Source organism: Sceloporus occidentalis, unplaced genomic scaffold (genome assembly GCF_023333645.1).
Source record: "Sceloporus occidentalis isolate IW3139 unplaced genomic scaffold, rSceOcc1.0.p SCAF_408, whole genome shotgun sequence".
Taxonomy (NCBI): Eukaryota; Metazoa; Chordata; class Lepidosauria; order Squamata; family Phrynosomatidae; genus Sceloporus; species Sceloporus occidentalis.
Window position 1 is genome coordinate 280,221 of NW_028317388.1, and position 19,780 is coordinate 300,000.

Consider the following 19,780-nt stretch of genomic DNA (forward strand, 5'->3'; position numbering starts at 1 on the left):
TATATGTATTATATATGTGACATCATGTGACATCATCGCATAGCGTATGTGTGTGTGACATCACATAATGAATATAGATTAATATATATGTGACATCATCAGTGTATATGTGTGTGACATTATATAGTGACTGTTATATATGTGACATCATCGCATAGCATATATATGTGTGTGTGTGCGACATCATCATATAGTGAATATATATAATGTAATATATATGACATCGCATAGCGTATGTATATATGTGTGTGTGTGTGTGCGACATCATCATATAAAACAATTTGTTGGCAGGCACTGGAGATTGTTACACGGCAGTTAACCACGCGAGTAACCCGTCTTCCCCGCACACACAAATTACCGACACAATGTAAATTATTAACCCTTTAAAGCTATGTGAACAAATGCTACCGACCCCAACGGTCCCCGAGAGCAAAATAATTCCCAAAGTATCCAGTCATTCAGAAACAAGGGCCGCTGCGGAAAGGATGCAGAACGTTAACGGAACCGACGGAAAGTTCCAGGCGGTGAGCAGTTACCGGTATCTCAACCGCGATTCTGCCTCTGGAACCGTGAACCTGCTGGATGTACAATAAACCAAAAATAGTAATATTCCCGTTTTATATGTATTTGTGTATTCAGGGGGAGGCAGATTTTACTTCTGAAGCGCCAAGAAAAATACAAATTCACACACTGGCTGTTACCATAGAAATGAAAAAAACTGCTTCTCAGAAATATGTGAATTTGAAACCTTCCGAGGAAAGAATAAAATAACAAATCTCGTGAAGTTTATTTGCTAAACAGACCAAAGAGATCAAATAATAGTTTGTTAAGTGGAACGGCAGCTTTAATATGAGAGAAAAAAAAAACTTAATCTGTAAAGAAACGCATAATTTTATCCTTAATACTTCTTCACATTCCGTTCCCAGACCGGCCTGACATCGTTTAGATCGGGTCACATGACCCCGTCCGACGTGACCCATACTTTGTACGGCTCGTTTCGGCCCTTTACATTAAACATTTTACGTAATTAAAAAAACAATAGCATTTTTGAAAAAAAAAATTCACATTTATTTACCGTCAAACAGGTGTTAAACGTTACACTGGATATTAGTGATGGGCTCCTATTAACAGCGGAATTTAAAAAGGAAAATGGAAAAGAAATTCACGGAAGAATTTGCACATAATTATAAAATAAATTAATGGCTAAACAAAGGCAAAAACAGCACGGAAGAGCAAGATTCGGAGCGCTCTCCAAGAAAGAAAAAAACGCATTTATTTCGATGGAGGTCGAGGTGCCGCCCGGAATCCGATTTCACCAAAAACTCCTGAATATACAACAAAAGGTAAAAAAAAAATTTGGCATCAAATGAAAAAACCTCAGAAGCCAGATCAAAGATTTTGTGAAAAATATCCGATAATTGAGAGAATTCGCCTCGCCGTTTAATACGATGAACAAGCGGAAAAAAAAGAAATTTACGTGATCAAAATGAAGGAATATTTTCTCTGGACTCCTTTAAATTCTTTTTCATCCGGACACAAACGTTATTTCACCCCAGCAATAGAACAAAATATAATTTATTCTGCCATTTATTTTCATGATAAGAGTTCTTTGTACAGAAACGTATGAAATAAGGCCCTGCGGTTTGATTGCTAGTGGTTACACACGTTTTTTAATCTTTGCCGTAATGAATCTGCACCACCTAAGCAGGGGCGGAAAAAACCCAAAGATCCTGCCAGAAACCGTAAATTACAGTAATCTCCATCCCACAGGATTTAAAGAGCCTGCATCTTGTATATAATACAATGCGGGCCTCACAAAAAACGGCAGCCATATTTACAAACGATCGCCCGGAGCCGAAAAGGCGGAGAGTCGCGGCGGGCGGCGGAGAGTTAAATACCATGTCGGTGCCTCTTTGCTCGTAACAAATATTTTTCGTATACTCTGTGTATATACAAAGTTTCTTGGGTTATAAAAAAAAAAAAAATTCACAGAACTGAGAAAGTCCATTAATCTCCGGCGGACGGAGAGCGGCAGGTCGCGGCGGGTCACGGCAGGTCGCGGCGGGTCACGGCAGGTCGCGGCGGGTCACGGCAGGTCGCGGCGGGTGGCGGCAGGTCACGGCGGGAAAGCGCGGCCTCCGCTGAAAACGTCTCTGAGACCCGCGAGCGTCTGCCTTCCTTAAAAAAACAAACAAACAAAAAATCTCTATTAAAGGCTTGTGACCAGCTGCATCTGTCCTTCCCTGACATCGCCCTCGGGGACGCAGCCCTCTTTGTTGAGGGGCAGGATGTAGCCGTCGCTGTTGCCTCTGCTGATCTGGTAGTACATCTGCAGGTGGTGGCCGGCCCCGAGGTTTGGCATGCTCTTATAGTAAACGTCCTCGTTTTCGCTCTTGCGCGAGGGAGACAGGTCGTCGGTGTCGTCGTCGTTGTTGCCGTCGGGGCTACTCTCTGGGTAAGGCGAGTCCCGCAGGTTGGGCATACTGGTGTACAGAGAATCCCTGTTCGGGGACTGGAGATTGTCTTCGGCCTCCGCCGTCAGCTGGGACACGTAGCTGTCGGTGCCGTCGGGCTTCACTTTTTTCTGCGGGTGATACAGAAGAGAGTGAGTCCGCTGCGGAATGAGCGGAGCCTCCAGCTCTTTGTGGTGAAGCTCCAGGCCCGGGTTATCCCCGTGCATTAGAGAAGAAGCGTCCGCCACGATGGCGTCGTCCTCGCTGCTGCTCCCGGCGGTGGCCGTGGCCGGCAGGCTGCGCTCCAGGTTGTGGCTCTTGCCGCTGCAGCGCAGGTTGTTGTGCACTAGTTCTGAAATGATCATTTTTTCGAACGCCGTGTCGTTGAGGCTCAGCCCGCAGTCCACCGCCGGCCCGCCGCCGCCGCCGTAGTCCCCGTTGCGCAGAGAGTAGCTGTTGTTGAAGTTACCATTTAGCGGTAGAGTAGCCATTGCACTGGAATCCCTGGCATTGTTCAGCGAATGTCCTGCGGAGAGAAGAGAAAGCGAACGGATCGCGGTGAATACGCTTGTTGGTGATTTTTGGTAACGATTCAACTACAATATTTTTTTTACATTTAATGCCGTTTAGGACAAAGCGAGGCTCAAAATAGCAAAATGGGATTTTTTTTTGATTTTTTTTTTGGGGGGGGGGGTAAAATCTGAATCCCGTGGAATATGGGGTAGTAATCAGTTTATTTAGACGAAGAGCCCCCTCCCCCCCGCGTTTTTTTAAGTAATATTTCATTTGTCCCAAACAGCACTAAACGACTAAACGAAAGCAAATGAACAACATAAAGCAACAAACGAGCAAGCAGCTATCCGAACAGCAAAAAACATTCCTAGAGTACCCTGGTCTGGGGCGGAATAAAAGAAAAGAATGGAAAATGAAGAAACACGGAGAGCGGTCACACCAGGGAAGACACGTCAAGCATTTCCCACACGAGACACGGCAGCCGGTGAAACGACTCACATTACGCCGGGCTGAAGAGAAGCGGATAATAAAAGAAAGTAGAATGATTTATTGCGATGGATTTACTAAACTTTCTCAGCAAGTATTCAGAGCAAAGGGTTCAGCAAAAGAGAGGTTAACGCCAGAAAAAGCCTGCAATTTTTGCCTTTTTTGTTTTTTGAGGATATTGCGCTTGGCAGTCACCGCCTCGGGCTTCTGGGGGTTAATGTCCACCGAGTCGCAGTGACGCCACTGAACGCGGGGCATTAAGGGGTTAAACCCCAGCGCTGGAGGTCAAACGCAGAAATGTCAGCGATTCCTGTAAACACGGATCACGGAAATGACGGCAAATCATGGAGCATGGAGGTGCGTGATGGGAAGGGGGGTCTCCCCGCAAGGTGGGTGTTCAGAGGACGCTCTCCCGCTGCCCACCATGCGCTCGGAGGGGTGAGCGGTCTGAACGCACGATGACACGAGACACATGCCGATGGTGAACGGGAACACGTGAGGATCACGGAAACGGGAACACGTGAGGATCACGGAAACGGGAACACGTGAGGATCACGGAAACGGGAACACGTGAGGATCACGGAAACGGGAACACGTGAGGATCAAGGAAACGGGCACACGTGAGGATCACGGAAACGGGCACACGTGAGGATCACGGAAACGGGAACACGTGAGGATCACGGAAACGGGAACACGTGAGGATCACGGAAACGGGAACACGTGAGGATCAAGGAAACGGGAACACGTGAGGATCACGGAAACGGGAACACGTGAGGATCACGGAAACAGAGAGATAGGAGATGAACACGGAGGATCTTCAAATGAACGTGAACACAGCGAGGGCTCCACGCAGCCAACATATCGCCAACATACTGTGTCACGCGAGAAAATCCTCTGAAACAAAACGGAGCGTTTCCGCTAGAAAATAAACACAGAAAACGGCTTTTTTTGCTACAAAGGCTTTTTTCTTTTTTTTTTTTTAAGAATTTTACTTAAAAGCCGGATTACGTTTTGCAGATTTTGTGGAGATTTCGGGAGGCGCGGTATTTTGGGAGTAAAAGCAATAAAGGTTTTTTTTTGTGAAGAGGCAGCGGGTTTTTTTTTTTTGCTGCCTGCGATCAGGTGATTTCACTCGCAGTCTTTCCGTAGCCTGTAGCAAGATTACCGGGTGAACGAAGAAATGATGAAAAAGAAAACATTTCTGCTCGACAGAACTCTTTAAAACAGCAAATTATTTCAGCATCGCAAATATATGAGAGGCGGAAAATCCCGAAGGATTCCATTCGAAGCGAGTCCTTTTGTGGCTTTCATTCTGTGAACCGCTTGCCCGCTGAGCCGTTAACGATCGGTAATGTTTTAAAGGAACCCGTTAGAAACCATGCTGAAAAAATTTACATTTGATAGGCAAAGTTAAGTTTTACTCCCATACTTGTCTCTCTGTAGGTCGCTAGACGAAAGCATAAAGAAGAGGAAAATAAACAGAAAAACACAAAAGAAAAGGAGACAAAGAGCAGAAACGGACGTTAAAACAGGATTTACACCGGAATTTCTGCTCCATAACCACTTATTCTTCCATAACACTTATCCGAAAAGCACCATTTCTGGGTTTCAAAACGCTACGAGACTCGCGGGTGCGACACGCGCCCCGCGGAAACCTGCACTATAGCATAGCGTGTTATCGCACGGCCTGTTATCGCACGGCCTGTTATCGCACGGCCTGTTATCGCACGGCCTGTTATCGCACAGCGTGTTCGGCGGCGCATGTTATAGTATAGCATGTTAGGCGGCACGTGTTATCGCATAGCGTGTTATAGTATAGCGTGTTCGGCGACAGAGACGAGTACCTCTGAGCGATGGGCGCTCGCGCCGAGAGCCGTCAGTCCTGAAATAGTATATTAAGGTTTATGCCACCTGTGTTGGAAACATGGACGGTTATAACGTAAATCGACTATAATATAGTGCGGCTTCCGAGGAGCGCCGTGCGCAGGGCCGTGCGTCCGTTAGTGTGAAGTATTATATATATATATATACATATATCTATACACGTATACACACATATCTATATCTATATATATACACGGAGAATGGCCGCCGGGAAACGCGTTCCACGCTAGTAATGAGAGAGAAGCACACCTGGAGAGTTAAAGACGGGAGCGGAGGGGGCGTTACAGACCACCGTCTCGGCCAGTAGCGTGTTATAGGGGTTGTTAGTGGCGTGTGGTCGGAGCAGAGGGTTGGTTAGTAGGTAATTGCCGGTCATTCCTAAAGCAAAGAGAAAAAGAGACATAAGTTGGAATTTTACCCCCCCATCGATCCTTTGCCGGCTTTATCTCTGGCGGGAATTACTCCGGAGCGTTTGGTAACCGATTTATATTTTTATTTAAAGAGCTATTTTGTGGGAGAAACGGGAGGATTGAGGGAAAGCTTCGCTAATTTCGCTTTACGAAAAGGACGACATTTCATGATTTCCGCGATAATTCACACAAATTTCACAAAGTCGCGGCTAAAACGGGAAAAACTCCTTAGACCTTTGGGGGGTTTTTTTTGTTTTTTTTTCTTGGAGAGGGAATTCAAAGCTTAATGAATATTTTAAGAGCGGCCGATCCCTGATGGAAACATCGGTGTTAACAAAAAGCATGAAAAGAAAGGAACGAAAATCTAGAATAAAGCAGACGGGGCGGTGAAGACGATCTGCCCAGAAGCTTTGCACAGATAATGCGAGAGAGACATGCAGCGGCCGCAACAAACCATGCGACAGATTCCCCCCGCCGGATCTCTGCCGACGTTTCATGCAATTTACTTCATTAACGGATGAGATAAAAATATTAAATGTTTATCTCTGCACAGAATATTAAACATTCAAAACAAGTTTCTCTTTAAAATAAAACAAAACAGGGAATCAGCAGCTGCTGAACGGCCCCCCGATACCAGCAACTGCCCAATGGGCCCCCCGATACCAGCGGCTGCCCAATGGGCCCCCCGATACCAGCGGCTGCCCAATGGGCCCCCCGATACCAGCGGCTGCCCAATGGGCCCCCCGATACCAGCGGCTGCCCAAGGGGCCCCCCGATACCAGCGGCTGCCGAAGCCCCCCCCCCATACCAGCGGCTGCCGAAGCCCCCCCCATACCAGCGGCAGAACCTTTGTAGTAAAAGCGTCCGCTGGCGATGATCCCGCCTGGAAGGATTAACGCTGAACGTGACCCAGAAAACAAAATATATAAACGGCCGTAAAACTCTCGCTCGGGAAAAGGACCCCACCGGCCCCCGGAGCCGCTGCGTATTATATCAGCATCGCGATGCAGGGGAGCTGCAGCTTCGCAATCAGATAATTAGCGAAATGAGAGTAATAAGTGACGTCCCCCATCACGGGGGCCGATTCATTTATTTCGATTGAATTACCTTGATTAAGCGTCGACGTGCTGTTGATGTCACCTGAGATAAAGGAGGATTCGGACTGCTTTCTCACCGTGTCGTTCCACATCCTCCGGATTCGGCTCTATTACAGAAAATTCACCAAACACGATTAGAACGACTGCCGGCGACGAGCGAGGGGTTAAACAACAACTCCCATCACTGAGTGATCCTACGCATTAAATGACATTCAAACTAAATCCATTCGGTGAAAGCGGAGAGAGATGCTCGCCAAAGGAGAATGGAGACCCCCGCTGGGGATGGAGACCCCCGCTGGGAATGGAGACCCCCGCCGGGCTCCGGGTTACCTGCGTGCCGGAGGAGTAGCGGGCGCTGGTCCTGGTGGTGGAAGCTTTCACGGCGCTGTGGGGGCTCTCGGTCGGAAGGTCGCCGCAGCAGTACGAGTGTCTGAAGCATTTGCTGTATTCCTTGCGCACCTGTCAACAAAACCGCGACAAACACCGATAACTCACCGGCGGAACGGGGAGCTGACAATCTAACAGGAATTTACAGGTAAAAGCCTCTGGGGCAGAATGGTTTTTTTTCTACCTTTTGCCCGTAACATCCCAATATTTACCAAAATATTTACTGTATTTTACTAAAAACACACAAAAAAAAAAAAAAAATAAAAAAAAAAAGACGCGATCTTAAAAGTTGAACAATCCGATAACAACGAGTAACGCTGATCGCATTAATAACGCCACGTATCGGGGTTGTTATTAAATAAATGCCCCCCCCCCTGGCGGAGTAATGGATATTATCTGCTCCAGATCACCACATAACCGGGACGGCAGCGATCAGAGGCGTCTCGTGGAATAACCCCGCCGTATCGGTCATTGCGTGGAAGTCACCGGCCGCTCGCCGCGGAACCAACAACAATAAAAACGCATCTATAGACATAAAAATAACTTAATCCAAACGCGGCGGGAGATCCTCTCTGCCGAAGGGTCCCGAGGGTCCGCCAGCGACTTACTTTCTTCTGAAGGGCGCAGTGAAAGATGAAAATGAACATCCCCTGGAAGGCGTTGAACACGGTGAAGAGATACGTCATCACCGCCGTCTCCTCGTTTATATACAGCAGGCCGAAGGACCACGTCAGGCCGAGCAGGCAGAGGAGGGCGAACGCCCCGAGCACCCACGACCTGGAACCGGAGAGAGAGGAACCGTCAGACGGAGCCCACCGGCGACACAAACCCACCGGCGACACCCACCCACTCAGGATTTCATTACAGGGGGCTGCGAATGAGCAGGAAGAAAATCAACGACTTCACAGAGACACCGGCTGCTAAAAAAGGGCTTTAACAGAAAACGAGCAAAAAAAATTAATATCGAAAAGTTTAAGAAGAGAATCGCTCGCCGGGGTCGGGAACAGAACCAGAGATTTAACCATTTCACCGCTGAGCGACTCGGAATCGGGGTCCTCACCGCCCGGGACCCAAATGAATGAAAGAATGAATGAAAGAATGAATGAATGGCGACGGCAACACGACGGCTGCAAAAGGGATTCCTTAAACCGGATCAACCGACACGAGAAACAAAACGAGGAGGAAATCACAAAACCCCAAAATTCTTATTTTCTGTCTGTTTTTTACAGGTCGGATTGCCGGGGGGGCCGCGCGAGGTTGGAGCGTCCGGGGGGGGGTTGGGGGAAGTTGGATGGTGGGGGGGATGCGGGAGGTTGGAGGGGGGGTCTGGGGGACGCGGGGGGGGGGGGGCAGAGCCCTGACACGGCGTCTCATCAGAGAAGCAGAAATGAACGTGTAAAGCGAGCGACTAACGTGACGGAGCCGTGAGATGGAAACACGGGACAAACGGCCCACGAGCCATGTTAAGCCACGGAAGCGCATGCACGGGGCACACAGACAGAGGGGGGGCATTCCACATCCAGCTAATGCGCTTACTTGATGAAAGGTTTATTATCTTCGTATCTAGAGAGCGTTACAAGCAGAAGAGAAAAATAACAGAGTTAGAAACGGAGCAGCGAGAGAAGCCTCGACGGACACAAAGGGTTAAAGCGAGGAGAGTGAGGGAGAGTGACAGGGGCAAAGTGCGATTCTGGGGTTTTAGGGGGTTAAAAGTGTCAAAGTCAGGGTTCCTCTTACCCAGGTAAGTCGGTATTATAGTAGCCATCGCACACACGGTAATTACTGGCGCGCAGGAAGAGACGGGGAGGAAAAAGAGAAAGAAAAAGCTAAAAATTACGCTCACTCCCATCATGCACCATGCAACGCATCCACGCACCTCGAGAACCCGCACCCACGGAACGCGGACAGAGGACCCGCAGACACGGAACGCGGACAGAGGACCCGCAGACACGGAACGCGGACAGAGGACCCGCAGACACGGAACGCGGACAGAGGACCCGCAGACACGGAACGCGGACAGAGGACCCGCACCCACGGAACGCGGACAGAGGACCCGCAGACACGGAACGCGGACAGAGGACCCGCAGACACGGAACGCGGACAGAGGACCCGCAGACACGGAACGCGGACAGAGGACCCGCAGACACGGAACGCGGACAGAGGACCCGCAGACACGGAACGCGGACAGAGGACCCGCAGACACGGAACGCGGACAGAGAACCCGCAGACACGGAACGCGGACAGAGAACCCGCAGACACGGAACGCGGACAGAGAACCCGCAGACACGGAACGCGGACAGAGAACCCGCAGACACGGAATGCGGACAGAGAACCCGCAGACACGGAACGCGGACAGAGAACCCGCAGACACGGAACGCGGACAGAGAACCCGCAGACACGGAATGCGGACAGAGAACCCGCAGACACGGAACGCGGACAGAGAACCCGCAGACACGGAACGCGGACGGGACCGAGCGGAGCTCAGGGGGCAAGCGTTTCTTTAATTAGAACGAAGACAACAGATAATCTACAAATTAACAACAGTAATGGAGAGCATCCCCGTGGGATGGCAGGAAGTCCCTACATCAGAAAGTCATTTAACTAAACAAACCCAACGGAATGATATCGGCCTCGAGATCATCGTCCCCAACGGCATTTTAAATGCAAATGAAATTACCCCGTATCCATGGAGAGCTTTAATTAATGTCATTTACTGGCATCATCTCCCGGAACAAATGTTCTGCACTGATCGGCGCGCATGACATTGCGCTTACATCACGCTGACATCACCGAAAGAGTGTAACGGCGGCCGGACACGGCGTTTGGATCCGGGGCGCGTTACATCGGCCGAGGGCCTTGGGGGGGGGGGGGGTATGGGTTGCGCGGAGACCACTTACTTAATGTTTTCCAGGCGGCTGGAGTCCGGTTTCAGCGAGTTCGAGTGTTTCACCATCTTGCACAGCGTGATCACCAGAAACACGATATTCAGCTGTGATGGGGAGGAAAAAGGAAAATAAATACATTTGCAATATTACAATTTGTACAAAAATCCTCCTGAAGAAGAAAAACTTTCATAAAATAATAACCGGAAAAAACATCAAAGTAAAAGCTCAAAGTTTTTCTATTGGGTGCCGCGGGATGAAGGGGGGGGCGGTTACACCATAAACCCGTCATATATCTCAGAATAAAGCCCAAAGCGCCCCGAATTACCGCTGCTCGGTGCGGAGCTTATTACCTCTGGGAAGCGGGCCGGGCGCGCGGACCGTCGCCCCGAATCTCGTCTCTCCCCGGGAACGTTCATTATTAATACGGTTCAAACACAGTTTGCCGAACAACTGGAGACGCGAGCATTTAACTCCATTACAGAGGAGACGGGGGGACGAGGGGACGGGGGGGGCGGTGAAAAGGAACGCGAGGCGAATAAATCGGGGAAGCAGGAGATCTCCCGGACGGGCGTAACGGGCCACCGCCGAGCCGCAGGAGATCTCCCGGACGGGCGTAACGGGCCACCCCGCGAGCCGCAGGAGATCTCCCGGACGGGCGTAACGGGCCACCCCGCGAGCCGCAGGAGATCTACCGGACGGGCGTAACGGGCCACCCCGCGAGCCGCAGGAGATCTACCGGACGGGCGTAACGGGCCACCCCGCGAGCCGCAGGAGATCTACCGGACGGGCGTAACGGGCCGCCGCCGAGCCGCAGGAGATCTCCCGGACGGGCGTAACGGGCCACCCCGCGAGCCGCAGGAGATCTACCGGACGGGCGTAACGGGCCGCCGCCGAGCCGCAGGAGATCTACCGGACGGGCGTAACGGGCCGCCGCCGAGCCGCAGGAGATCTCCCGGACGGGCGTAACGGGCCGCCGCCGAGCCGCAGGAGATCTACCGGACGGGCGTAACGGGCCGCCGCCGAGCCGCAGGAGATCTCCCGGACGGGCGTAACGGGCCGCCGCCGAGCCGCAGGAGATCTACCGGACGGGCGTAACGGGCCGCCGCCGAGCCGCAGGAGATCTACCGGACGGGCGTAACGGGCCGCCGCCGAGCCGCAGATCTCCCGCATCACAAACGCTGCGACCGCAAAGCATCAACGTTCTGAAAAACAGAGCTATTTCCCCAAAATTCTCATTTAAGTGAATTTATGAGACAGAGGTAAAAATGGGGGCCGGTGCTCTAAACAGCGAGCCGAAGGCCTATTTTTTTTATGTCTATCCACGCAGTTCAGAAAGCTGAGATTCCGGCGCGTTCCGCGTCTCACCGCGTACAGCCAGAGTATGTCGTGTGCTTCGGAGCCATCGACCTGCTCAATCGAATCATGTCTGCCTGAGCTCTGCCGTTAAAAATTCATTCCTCGCGGCCCGCGGTGCCGACACGGATCTCATAAGACGGGGGAGAAAGCTCGCGCTCTGACCCGATTAGTCCTCCCCGGAGAGTTCTCTAGCGGGCTGGTCTCCGGATCCGTGCGCAGCGAGCCGTGCGGAAGACGGTCCCTCGCCGGGACCCGCAAGCAAAGAGGTGTTTCTCCGAAGCAGGTTTCCGAGCGCGAGTCTGAACTCCTCGTGAACCGAATGAATAATTAAAGACGCAGATGGAGCCGTCCGAGTGATAAGAACCGTTCCTGACGTGTCATGATCTAAGCTTTCATTAAAGCATTCCAGGCGTGATAATGGCTTCCCGCCGCTGCGTACTTACATGCCCCCTCTTCATAGATATAATAACCCGCCAGCCGCGGGAGCCTCGGAACGAGCCGACGGCTTCCAGCGTCTGCCGGCTTAGCAGATAACACCCTAAACCCGGTCAACCTCCGCTGCCTGGTACCACACAATGGTATAAGAGGGCGAGATGTTCGGGACTCGGAGAGCCGATTTGTGACGGAAGATTCCGGAGCGGCTGCGGTGTCGTTTTGGGATCTACGCCTTCCGCTCCAAACTATTTAGCCGGTAAATTACAGCAGATTCCTCGCCTTTTTATGGAGAAAAGATTTCTGCTAACGAAAGGAAAATACTGAAAAAAGGGACATTTCTGTAAACAGGAAAGCGGCTGAACGGTCCGAAGACGTTATCGCAAACAGCGGAGATTAATAACCGGGTCCCGGGCTGATATCTCGGAAAACATTCATCACCAAGACAGACGAGGCTTTACACATCGAAGACGACGATCCGCTGAACGGCTGACTCCTTCGGGGCTTTTTGTTTTAGTCGATCTTTAGTGACTAATGACGGGGCGAGTCCGGCCCAAAGGAGCCAGAGACGGACAGGTGGAAAGGACGCGATTTCCTGAGCGGCTCAAAATAAACGCAGCGACCGCGACAGAAACCAGTAAACAGGGAGCTATCACCATAGCAACCAACGGAGCGTCCCTCTATTTCTGCGCTTTGCACCAGTTTTTAGATTTATAAAACTTCAGTGATTGCCTGGTTTGGGGAAGTCCGGGTTCCCACCCTGCGTTTAACGGCCCGAGAGCGAGAAGCGAAGTCCGGGTTCCCACCCTGCGTTTAACGGCCCGAGAGCGAGAAGCGAAGTCCGGGTTCCCACCCTGCGTTTAACGGCCCGAGAGCGAGAAGCGAAGTCCGGGTTCCCACCCTGCGTTTAACGGCCCGAGAGCGAGAAGCGAAGGCCGAGGTTCCGACGTCTGCGTTCAAAAGTCTCCCCGGGAACAAACAGGAGCCGGCGAGGATCTCAATAAATCCATTTAGCCGACGGGGCAGATTTTTCTACAAGAAGGAAAATTTCTTACCAGGATAATGAAAGCAACCGGGCCGAGGAAGCTCCAGATGAAATTGTTGTCAATCCTCAGCCAACACCTTCGGAAGGAAGAGAAAACGTCATTAATAAACGGAGAAGTAACGATACATATTTCTGAGACCCCCGGCCCGTCGCCCCGCAGGCTGCCGGAATGGTTTGTTTTATTCTTCGGTGGCGCGGGACCTCGGATCGGTGCTATCGGCGGCGCGGGATCTCGGATCGGAGCTATCGGCCGCGCGGGACCTCGGATCGGTGCTATCGGCGGCGCGGGATCTCGGATCGGAGCTATCGGCGGCGCGGGATCTCGGATCGGTGCTATCGGCGGCGCGGGACCTCGGATCAGTGCTATCGGTGGCGCGGGACCTCGGATCGGTGCTATCGGCGGCGCAGGACCTCGGATCGGTGCTATCAGCGGCGGCGCGGGACCTCGGATCGGTGCTATCAGCGGCGGCGCGGGACCTCGGATCGGTGCTATCAGCGGCGGCGCGGGACCTCGGATCGGTGCTATCGGCGGCGCGGGACCTCGGATCGGTGCTATCGGCGGCGCGGGACCTCGGATCGGTGCTATCAGCGGCGCAGGACCTCGGATCGGTGCTATCAGCGGCCGCGCGGGACCTCGGATCGGTGCTATCAGCGGCGGCGCGGGACCTCGGATCGGTGCTATCGGCGGCGCGGGACCTCGGATCGGTGCTATCAGCGGCCGCGCGGGACCTCGGATCGGTGCTATCAGCGGCCGCGCGGGACCTCGGATCGGAGCTATCAGCGGCGCGGGACCTCGGATCGGTGCTATCGGCGGCACGGGATCTCGGATCGGTGCTATCGGCGGCGCGGGACCTCGGATCAGTGCTATCGGCGGCGCGGGACCTCGGATCGGTGCTATCGGCGGCGCGGGACCTCGGATCAGTGCTATCGGCGGCGCGGGACCTCGGATCGGTGCTATCAGCGGCCGCGCGGGACCTCGGATCGGTGCTATCAGCGGCCGCGCGGGACCTCGGATCGGTGCCGCGGAATCTCGGATCGGCCAGGTGGGCCGCTTCTCATACGTTGGCGTTTTTGAGTGAATATATTTTCCGTTAATAAAAATAAATTTCTCCGCTGCCCGTATGTCACCGGCGCGACTCCTCTCACCGCAGGGGATCCAACCATGCAGAATACCAAAAGGTGAAAGACCGGTGCGGAAACGATTGCTAATACGGCGTTAATCGTGACCAGAATTATAGAAAAGCAGCAGCGTTTCAGGAAGATTCCGCAGATTCCGTTTGCTTTCTGATACATCTCAGCCGGCGTTTCCGAGGAGAGTAGAACCTGCGCGTAGCGCGGCCTCCCGTTAATAACGTCTCCGCAGCACTCCTGTCCGGTCGGTACGGTTTACAGATAACGAGCCAGAAGAAACGTAAAATAAACGCCCTCGGCCGCCCCCTCGCTGCCGGTTACTTACGCCTTCTCGGTCCCGTAGCTTTTGTAGTCGATGGCCGCCGAGACGCCGACGATGGTTGCAGGGAAGAGGTAGCCGGCCACGTAGTAATACTTTCTCCTGGAGTACTCGCTCTCAAACACTTCCACCAGCATGAGATAGAGCTGGACTCCTTCCAGACACATCCAGGCAAAGGCAGCCATGAAGAAAAAGTGCAGAAGACCCGCAAAGACGGGACACGCGATCTACGGAAAAGAGAGAGAGCCCCACTTTACTCCACACCCCAACAGTCAGCTTCCCGCGGTAGCCTCCTCTCTAACGACACGCGGCGGGGACTTCGCCGCATTTCTAATAAAACCGGTTCAATGCCCACGTTAAACCAAAGCAGCCGCGCGGTCAGCGAAGTCCTCACCGCGTGATCCGTTTTGTCGATGCCGACGAGGAAGAGGAACTCGGCAACGAACAGATTGATGCAGAGGTTCTTGTGGATCGTGTTGCGGTCGTTCTGAAGGCCGCGGAAAAAGCAAAACGTGAAGATGCAGATGGCGAGGCAGATCAGCGAGATCACGATTCCCACCCACGTGATGACCGTCAGGAGCAGCTCGTGGACGGGGTCTTTGAACTGAAAAAAACAAAAAAGGACATTTAAAAAGCTGCATTTTGGAAGATACAGAGCGGCGGTTATTACGCCTGATATTACACTCCGCGCAGCGCATGGTATAAGACCTCGTTCAGATGACGTCTCCGGGAACGCGTTTCATGCACGTTTACAGACGTCGCCCCCTTATCTCCGTGTAGAGCCCCCGTACTCACCGCCATCTCCCGGTGCGCCATCAGGATGGCGAAGTTGGTTAGGTGGCTGCAGGCGCAGGTTGTGTGCGTTCTGTTGGTTTCCACCAGCCGGCAGCCTTGGGTGGACCAATACCCCATCATGGTCCGCTCCGAGTAATTCCAGAACGAGCAGTTGGCGTTAAAATAATTATTGGGCTGAAGGAGAGAAGGTCAAAGGACTGTTAGCCGACACGAGCAGCGTCTTTAATTCCCCGTCATGTCCAAGCGTGTGCGTAGAGCATGAACCATACGCGGTAACCGCTGGCTTCTATACAGCAGGCTGCCGGGACACGGGGTATACCGCCGGGACGTGGGGTGGATGCGGGGTATACCGCCGGGACGTGGGGTGGATGCGGGGTATACCGCCGGGACGTGGGGTGGATGCGGGGTATACCGCCGGGACGCGGGGTGGATGCGGGGTATACCGCCGGGACGCAGGGTGGATGCGGGGTATACCGCCAGGACGCGGGGTGGATGCGGGGTATACCACCAGGACGCGAGGTGGACGCGGGGTATACCGCCAGGACGCGGGGTGGATGCGGGGTATACCGCCGGCACACCGGGCAGAGCTCTGAATACGCCTGGCGGGAGACGCACGTTTATAAACCATGCCGTACCCTCGGCCCTCACCGGCTCCTCCTGAACCCAGAATGGAACTCTTAAAAAATAACATTTCTAAAAGGAACGAGGGCTCGGATTCGGGGAAATTGTTCAATTAGCGTCTAAATTAAAAAACACAGGAACGGCACAACGGATGTCAGTTAAATGCCGCCCCCCATTTCCCTAGATTTGCCAATAAAGAGTAATTGGAGTCGGGTCTCGGCTGTCCCGCTGCGAACGTTACCGCTAAATGAAACCGACTCGTTTCCACGACGATCACCGAATTGGTTCTCATTAAGAATAATAATTCATTAAGGTCTAACAATCGCTGGCTGACTGATAGACTCTCCGCAGAGCTTTTGGGGTTCTCGAGGAAACCCGTCGGGGGATGGGGACTCACGTCGATGTGCTCCAGGGTGAAATACACGGGATCCGTCAGGTACACGCGGCTCGACTCCTTGTTGATGGAAGCCGCGATGACGTGCGAGTTCACGGCGATGGTGCTATTGCGGCCGACGAATTCCGGCGCCAGCTTTATGGTCGCGTTCTCCGTGCTCAGGAACTGGCCGAGGCTTTTGTACATAATAAATACAAACTTTGCGTGTCCTGGAACGACGTGGAAAAGAAATCCTTAGCAAGGAACTCGTCTGTATCAAGGAAGCTGAAAGGAGCCATTTATTCCGCCCCATTATCTCTAGCAGGAAACCGGAGCCGCTGTACAGATGTTTCCGCAGCGCATTTACTAATAAACAAAGGACGCGCCGCGGTTCCAGGGCGGGCGCGTTTCACGTGTCGGGACTCACCGTTCCGGCTGTTCTGTTTGACGGTGTTGGCGGAGAGCTGGATCAAATTGCCTCCTTTACTGCCCTGGGGAAACTTCAGCTCCTGCACCTGGCCCTCTGTGTTCAGCACGGCCACCTCTAGGACTAGTAATCGGGAACAGGAAAAGAGAAATGAAACGCGGGGCCGGCACAATGCGGTCATTATACGTCTGTTGGACATGCGCGACAGAGCCGTGTGCGCGAGAAAACGTTGAAGCGCATTGAGAGGGAGCGCAGCCCGCAGCGAGGGTCTAACGGCCATTAGAAAGGATACAGGGCCGGGTCCTGGCTAATAAAAGCCGCTCGGAGAACTCGATTTATATGAAACCAGTTCCATTCCCCCAGCTTACAATTACTGAGCGCTGACAGAAAGGGTTAATCCACGATCTCCAGCGTTTCTCCCGCACCGGGGGAATTTTTCACAGAATGAAGAGAAAAGGGAAATCTATAAAAATGTAAATGCGGCTTACAGAGGGAGGGGCCACGGACACCCCCATAGAGTGCGTTACGATTCGTCAGTCACTGGGGAGGAACAGGGACGGCCACGCAGCGCACGAGTATCAGCCCCCCTTTAATGCCACGCCAGTAAAGCCAAACACCCATTATTTCTTATAAATGTTAGAGTTTTATGAACATCTCACGTGAAACATTAAGACTAACAGCCAGCGCCCCACTTAGTAAACGCGTCCCACACAGATTCCTCGGGCCCCCCAGCAAGCACTCACTAATGTTTTCTGTGGGCATGGAGACTCGCGTCGGGTCCACGAGGTTGTCCGCCAAGATGAAGGCACTTTCTTCCAGAGTATCCAGTAACATGGTGGCGATGTGCGCTCGCTCCGAAGAATTCATGTCTCTCCAGGACTGCAGCGCGTCGGGTCTCAGCAGATTGTCCACGGTGTCCACGATGGCCTGAGGACACGGAGAAACCCGCGTTAGATCCCCCACGCCAGCGGTCACGCGTGCGGAAAAACACACAATCCCGGAACAAAAGCATTTTACCCCAAACAAAAGGGTGAACAGAGAAGATTTGCAACATAAAATAAAGAGAAAGACCTGGAAATACAAGGAACATGCGCGAGAAGGAAAATAAACCCATCAGCCGCTCCGGAACGTCATTAACGTGCGTTTAACCCAGGGGGTCCGAATGCTCGGTCGGCTATAAATGAAACGTCCATTGATCCGCCAGCAGCTCATAGGATGCCACCGGCGGCCACGAGGCTCCGGGGGAGGGGGAGGGGCCGAACCCGGACGGCCGGGCTTGTTTGTATTTTAATCACCAGCTCGGGTTTATTCCCCGGCATCGCGGCCTCCCTAATTACTAACTATAGAAAAACCCAAAGAGACGAATCCTAGCGCGGCCGCCCAATCGGCTTCATTCTCAGCGGTGACTTTTATTGTGATTTCTCCCACTTAGTCGCCTAATTTGCTTTTAAACGCAAGAGAAAACGGCTTCCGATCCCCGAGGACAGCGGCCTCTTCACCACCGGACAAAGCAGCCGAAGAACGCAGGAGAAAGACGGCATTGGGAAGGAAAGATTAATTAGCTTAATCCATCTTAATATCCTCCTTCTGTCCGCACAGTCAGGCTCCAGGTAGACAATGCTGCAAAGTGGCCTGAAAGGCTTTTTCCTCCCCGTTTCTAACAGGAATTAGGACCGGAGAGCATTCCAGCGGATACGTCAACAGCCATTAACTGAAGTGGGACAGAAATCGGTCTTCGCAGGCCGGCTTCATTAGTCGCTAAAACACGCAGAGCAGCCGCCGGCTCCAGCTTCGAATGAATCCTTTGTCGCCGGGAAGGGAATTGTTCCGTTTGCATCGGGGAAGTTGGCTTTTATTTTGTAATTTAACGTTTTATTGGGTCTTTTCTGAATCCACAGAAGTCACTTAAGACCAAGAGAAAGAGTCCGTCGTGCCACGGGGTGCGGGCCGGGCAGGGGCCGATTACACAGGGAATACGGTCGGCGTGAAGCTAAATGACCGGGAGAACGCATGCAGATACACGGGGGCCACGGTCTTTGATACAGACCCCCTCAGTGAAAGGTCTGATCTAGCGCCCCCTGTCTGCGGGAGCCGAGCTGCCACCGACACCAGATCGCTTATCAAAGACTGATCGGCATGCAGGATGAACGCGGGGAAAGCGTGGCGGGAAGCGGAAGCGGGTAGGGGGCGGAAGCGGGTAGGGGTGGTAGGGGGCGGAAGCGGGTAGGGGTGGTAGGGGGCGGAAGCGGGTAGGGGTGGCAGGGGGCGGAAGCGGGTAGGGGTGGCAGGGGGCGGAGGCGCGTAGGGGTGGTAGGGGGCGGCACGGGAGAAGCGATACCTTAAGGTAAGCCCTGCATGTCTTCTCTCGCTTTTGAAGCTTTTTAAAAAGAAAATCAGAATGTTAGAATAAAAGTCCGATTAGCAGCAATTATATAGGTTGCTTAATGTCAGCGTTCAAAGGGTTAACACACTGCCTGAATCCCGCCATCGCTAACGCACGAGTGCTTTATCTGCCAAAGAACGTTCCGGCACGACTCAGCACTCAGCACAACCCCACCTCCAAAGTCATCGGCCGCCAATCCAATATGCCTTTTATATACAAAACGTGTGATCGGAGCCACGGGGCTACCTTGGTGTAACTGCGTCCCACCGTGTCCTTCTCGCTTGGCTTCAGCTCCTGTAACTGGGCGTCCAGTATGTCCACCAGCTGCTCCATGAGCCTGACGGAGGAGCTCACGTCTCCCGCGAACACCTGGCTCTTTGTGTGTTTGGCCAGCTCGTTGGCCAGGCTGGCCGCGTTCTCCCCGCTCCGGATCTGGAACGGCAGAAAACAACCCGCCGGCCGTGAGATTTCACAACAAACGACTCGAGACACGGAAGCCAAAAAGCCCCCCTTAGTAATTATTCACAAACCTTCTGAGCCAGCTGGTTCACCCAGTGAGAGGTGCAGTTACTGAGGTCGGGGCCGCTCGCCCTCCACGTCCCGCTGCTGATCGCACAGAGGAAAGAAGCCGTCCCTGGGAAGGTTAAACAAACAACATGAGAACCCGAGACACCCGGATCCGCCATTAGAGTGACACGAGCGACAAACGACACGAGCGACAAACGACACGAGCGACAAACGGCACGCGCGACAAACGACACGAGCGACAAACGTGTGACACGA

General features: G+C 52.9%; 1 protein-coding gene across 1 annotated transcript in view; it reads right to left on the minus strand.

The window, feature by feature from the left end:
• Positions 1 to 2,209: 2,209 nt before the first annotated feature.
• LOC149272858 (adhesion G protein-coupled receptor L2-like) overlaps positions 2,210 to 19,780 on the minus strand; it is a 40,105-nt gene continuing 22,534 nt past the window's right edge. The window contains exons 7-25 of the mRNA XM_089506661.1: positions 19,528 to 19,631; positions 19,244 to 19,429; positions 18,953 to 18,991; positions 17,358 to 17,541; positions 16,615 to 16,737; positions 16,212 to 16,417; positions 15,194 to 15,367; positions 14,793 to 15,002; positions 14,405 to 14,625; positions 12,959 to 13,025; positions 10,128 to 10,219; positions 8,968 to 9,012; positions 8,767 to 8,793; positions 7,839 to 8,007; positions 7,174 to 7,302; positions 6,854 to 6,950; positions 5,586 to 5,714; positions 4,882 to 4,899; positions 2,210 to 2,979 (exon numbers count right to left, since the gene is read on the minus strand). Coding sequence (XP_089362787.1) covers positions 2,210 to 2,979; positions 4,882 to 4,899; positions 5,586 to 5,714; positions 6,854 to 6,950; positions 7,174 to 7,302; positions 7,839 to 8,007; positions 8,767 to 8,793; positions 8,968 to 9,012; positions 10,128 to 10,219; positions 12,959 to 13,025; positions 14,405 to 14,625; positions 14,793 to 15,002; positions 15,194 to 15,367; positions 16,212 to 16,417; positions 16,615 to 16,737; positions 17,358 to 17,541; positions 18,953 to 18,991; positions 19,244 to 19,429; positions 19,528 to 19,631 — 2,990 coding nt within the window. The remainder of the gene's footprint in view (positions 2,980 to 4,881; positions 4,900 to 5,585; positions 5,715 to 6,853; positions 6,951 to 7,173; positions 7,303 to 7,838; positions 8,008 to 8,766; positions 8,794 to 8,967; positions 9,013 to 10,127; positions 10,220 to 12,958; positions 13,026 to 14,404; positions 14,626 to 14,792; positions 15,003 to 15,193; positions 15,368 to 16,211; positions 16,418 to 16,614; positions 16,738 to 17,357; positions 17,542 to 18,952; positions 18,992 to 19,243; positions 19,430 to 19,527; positions 19,632 to 19,780) is intronic.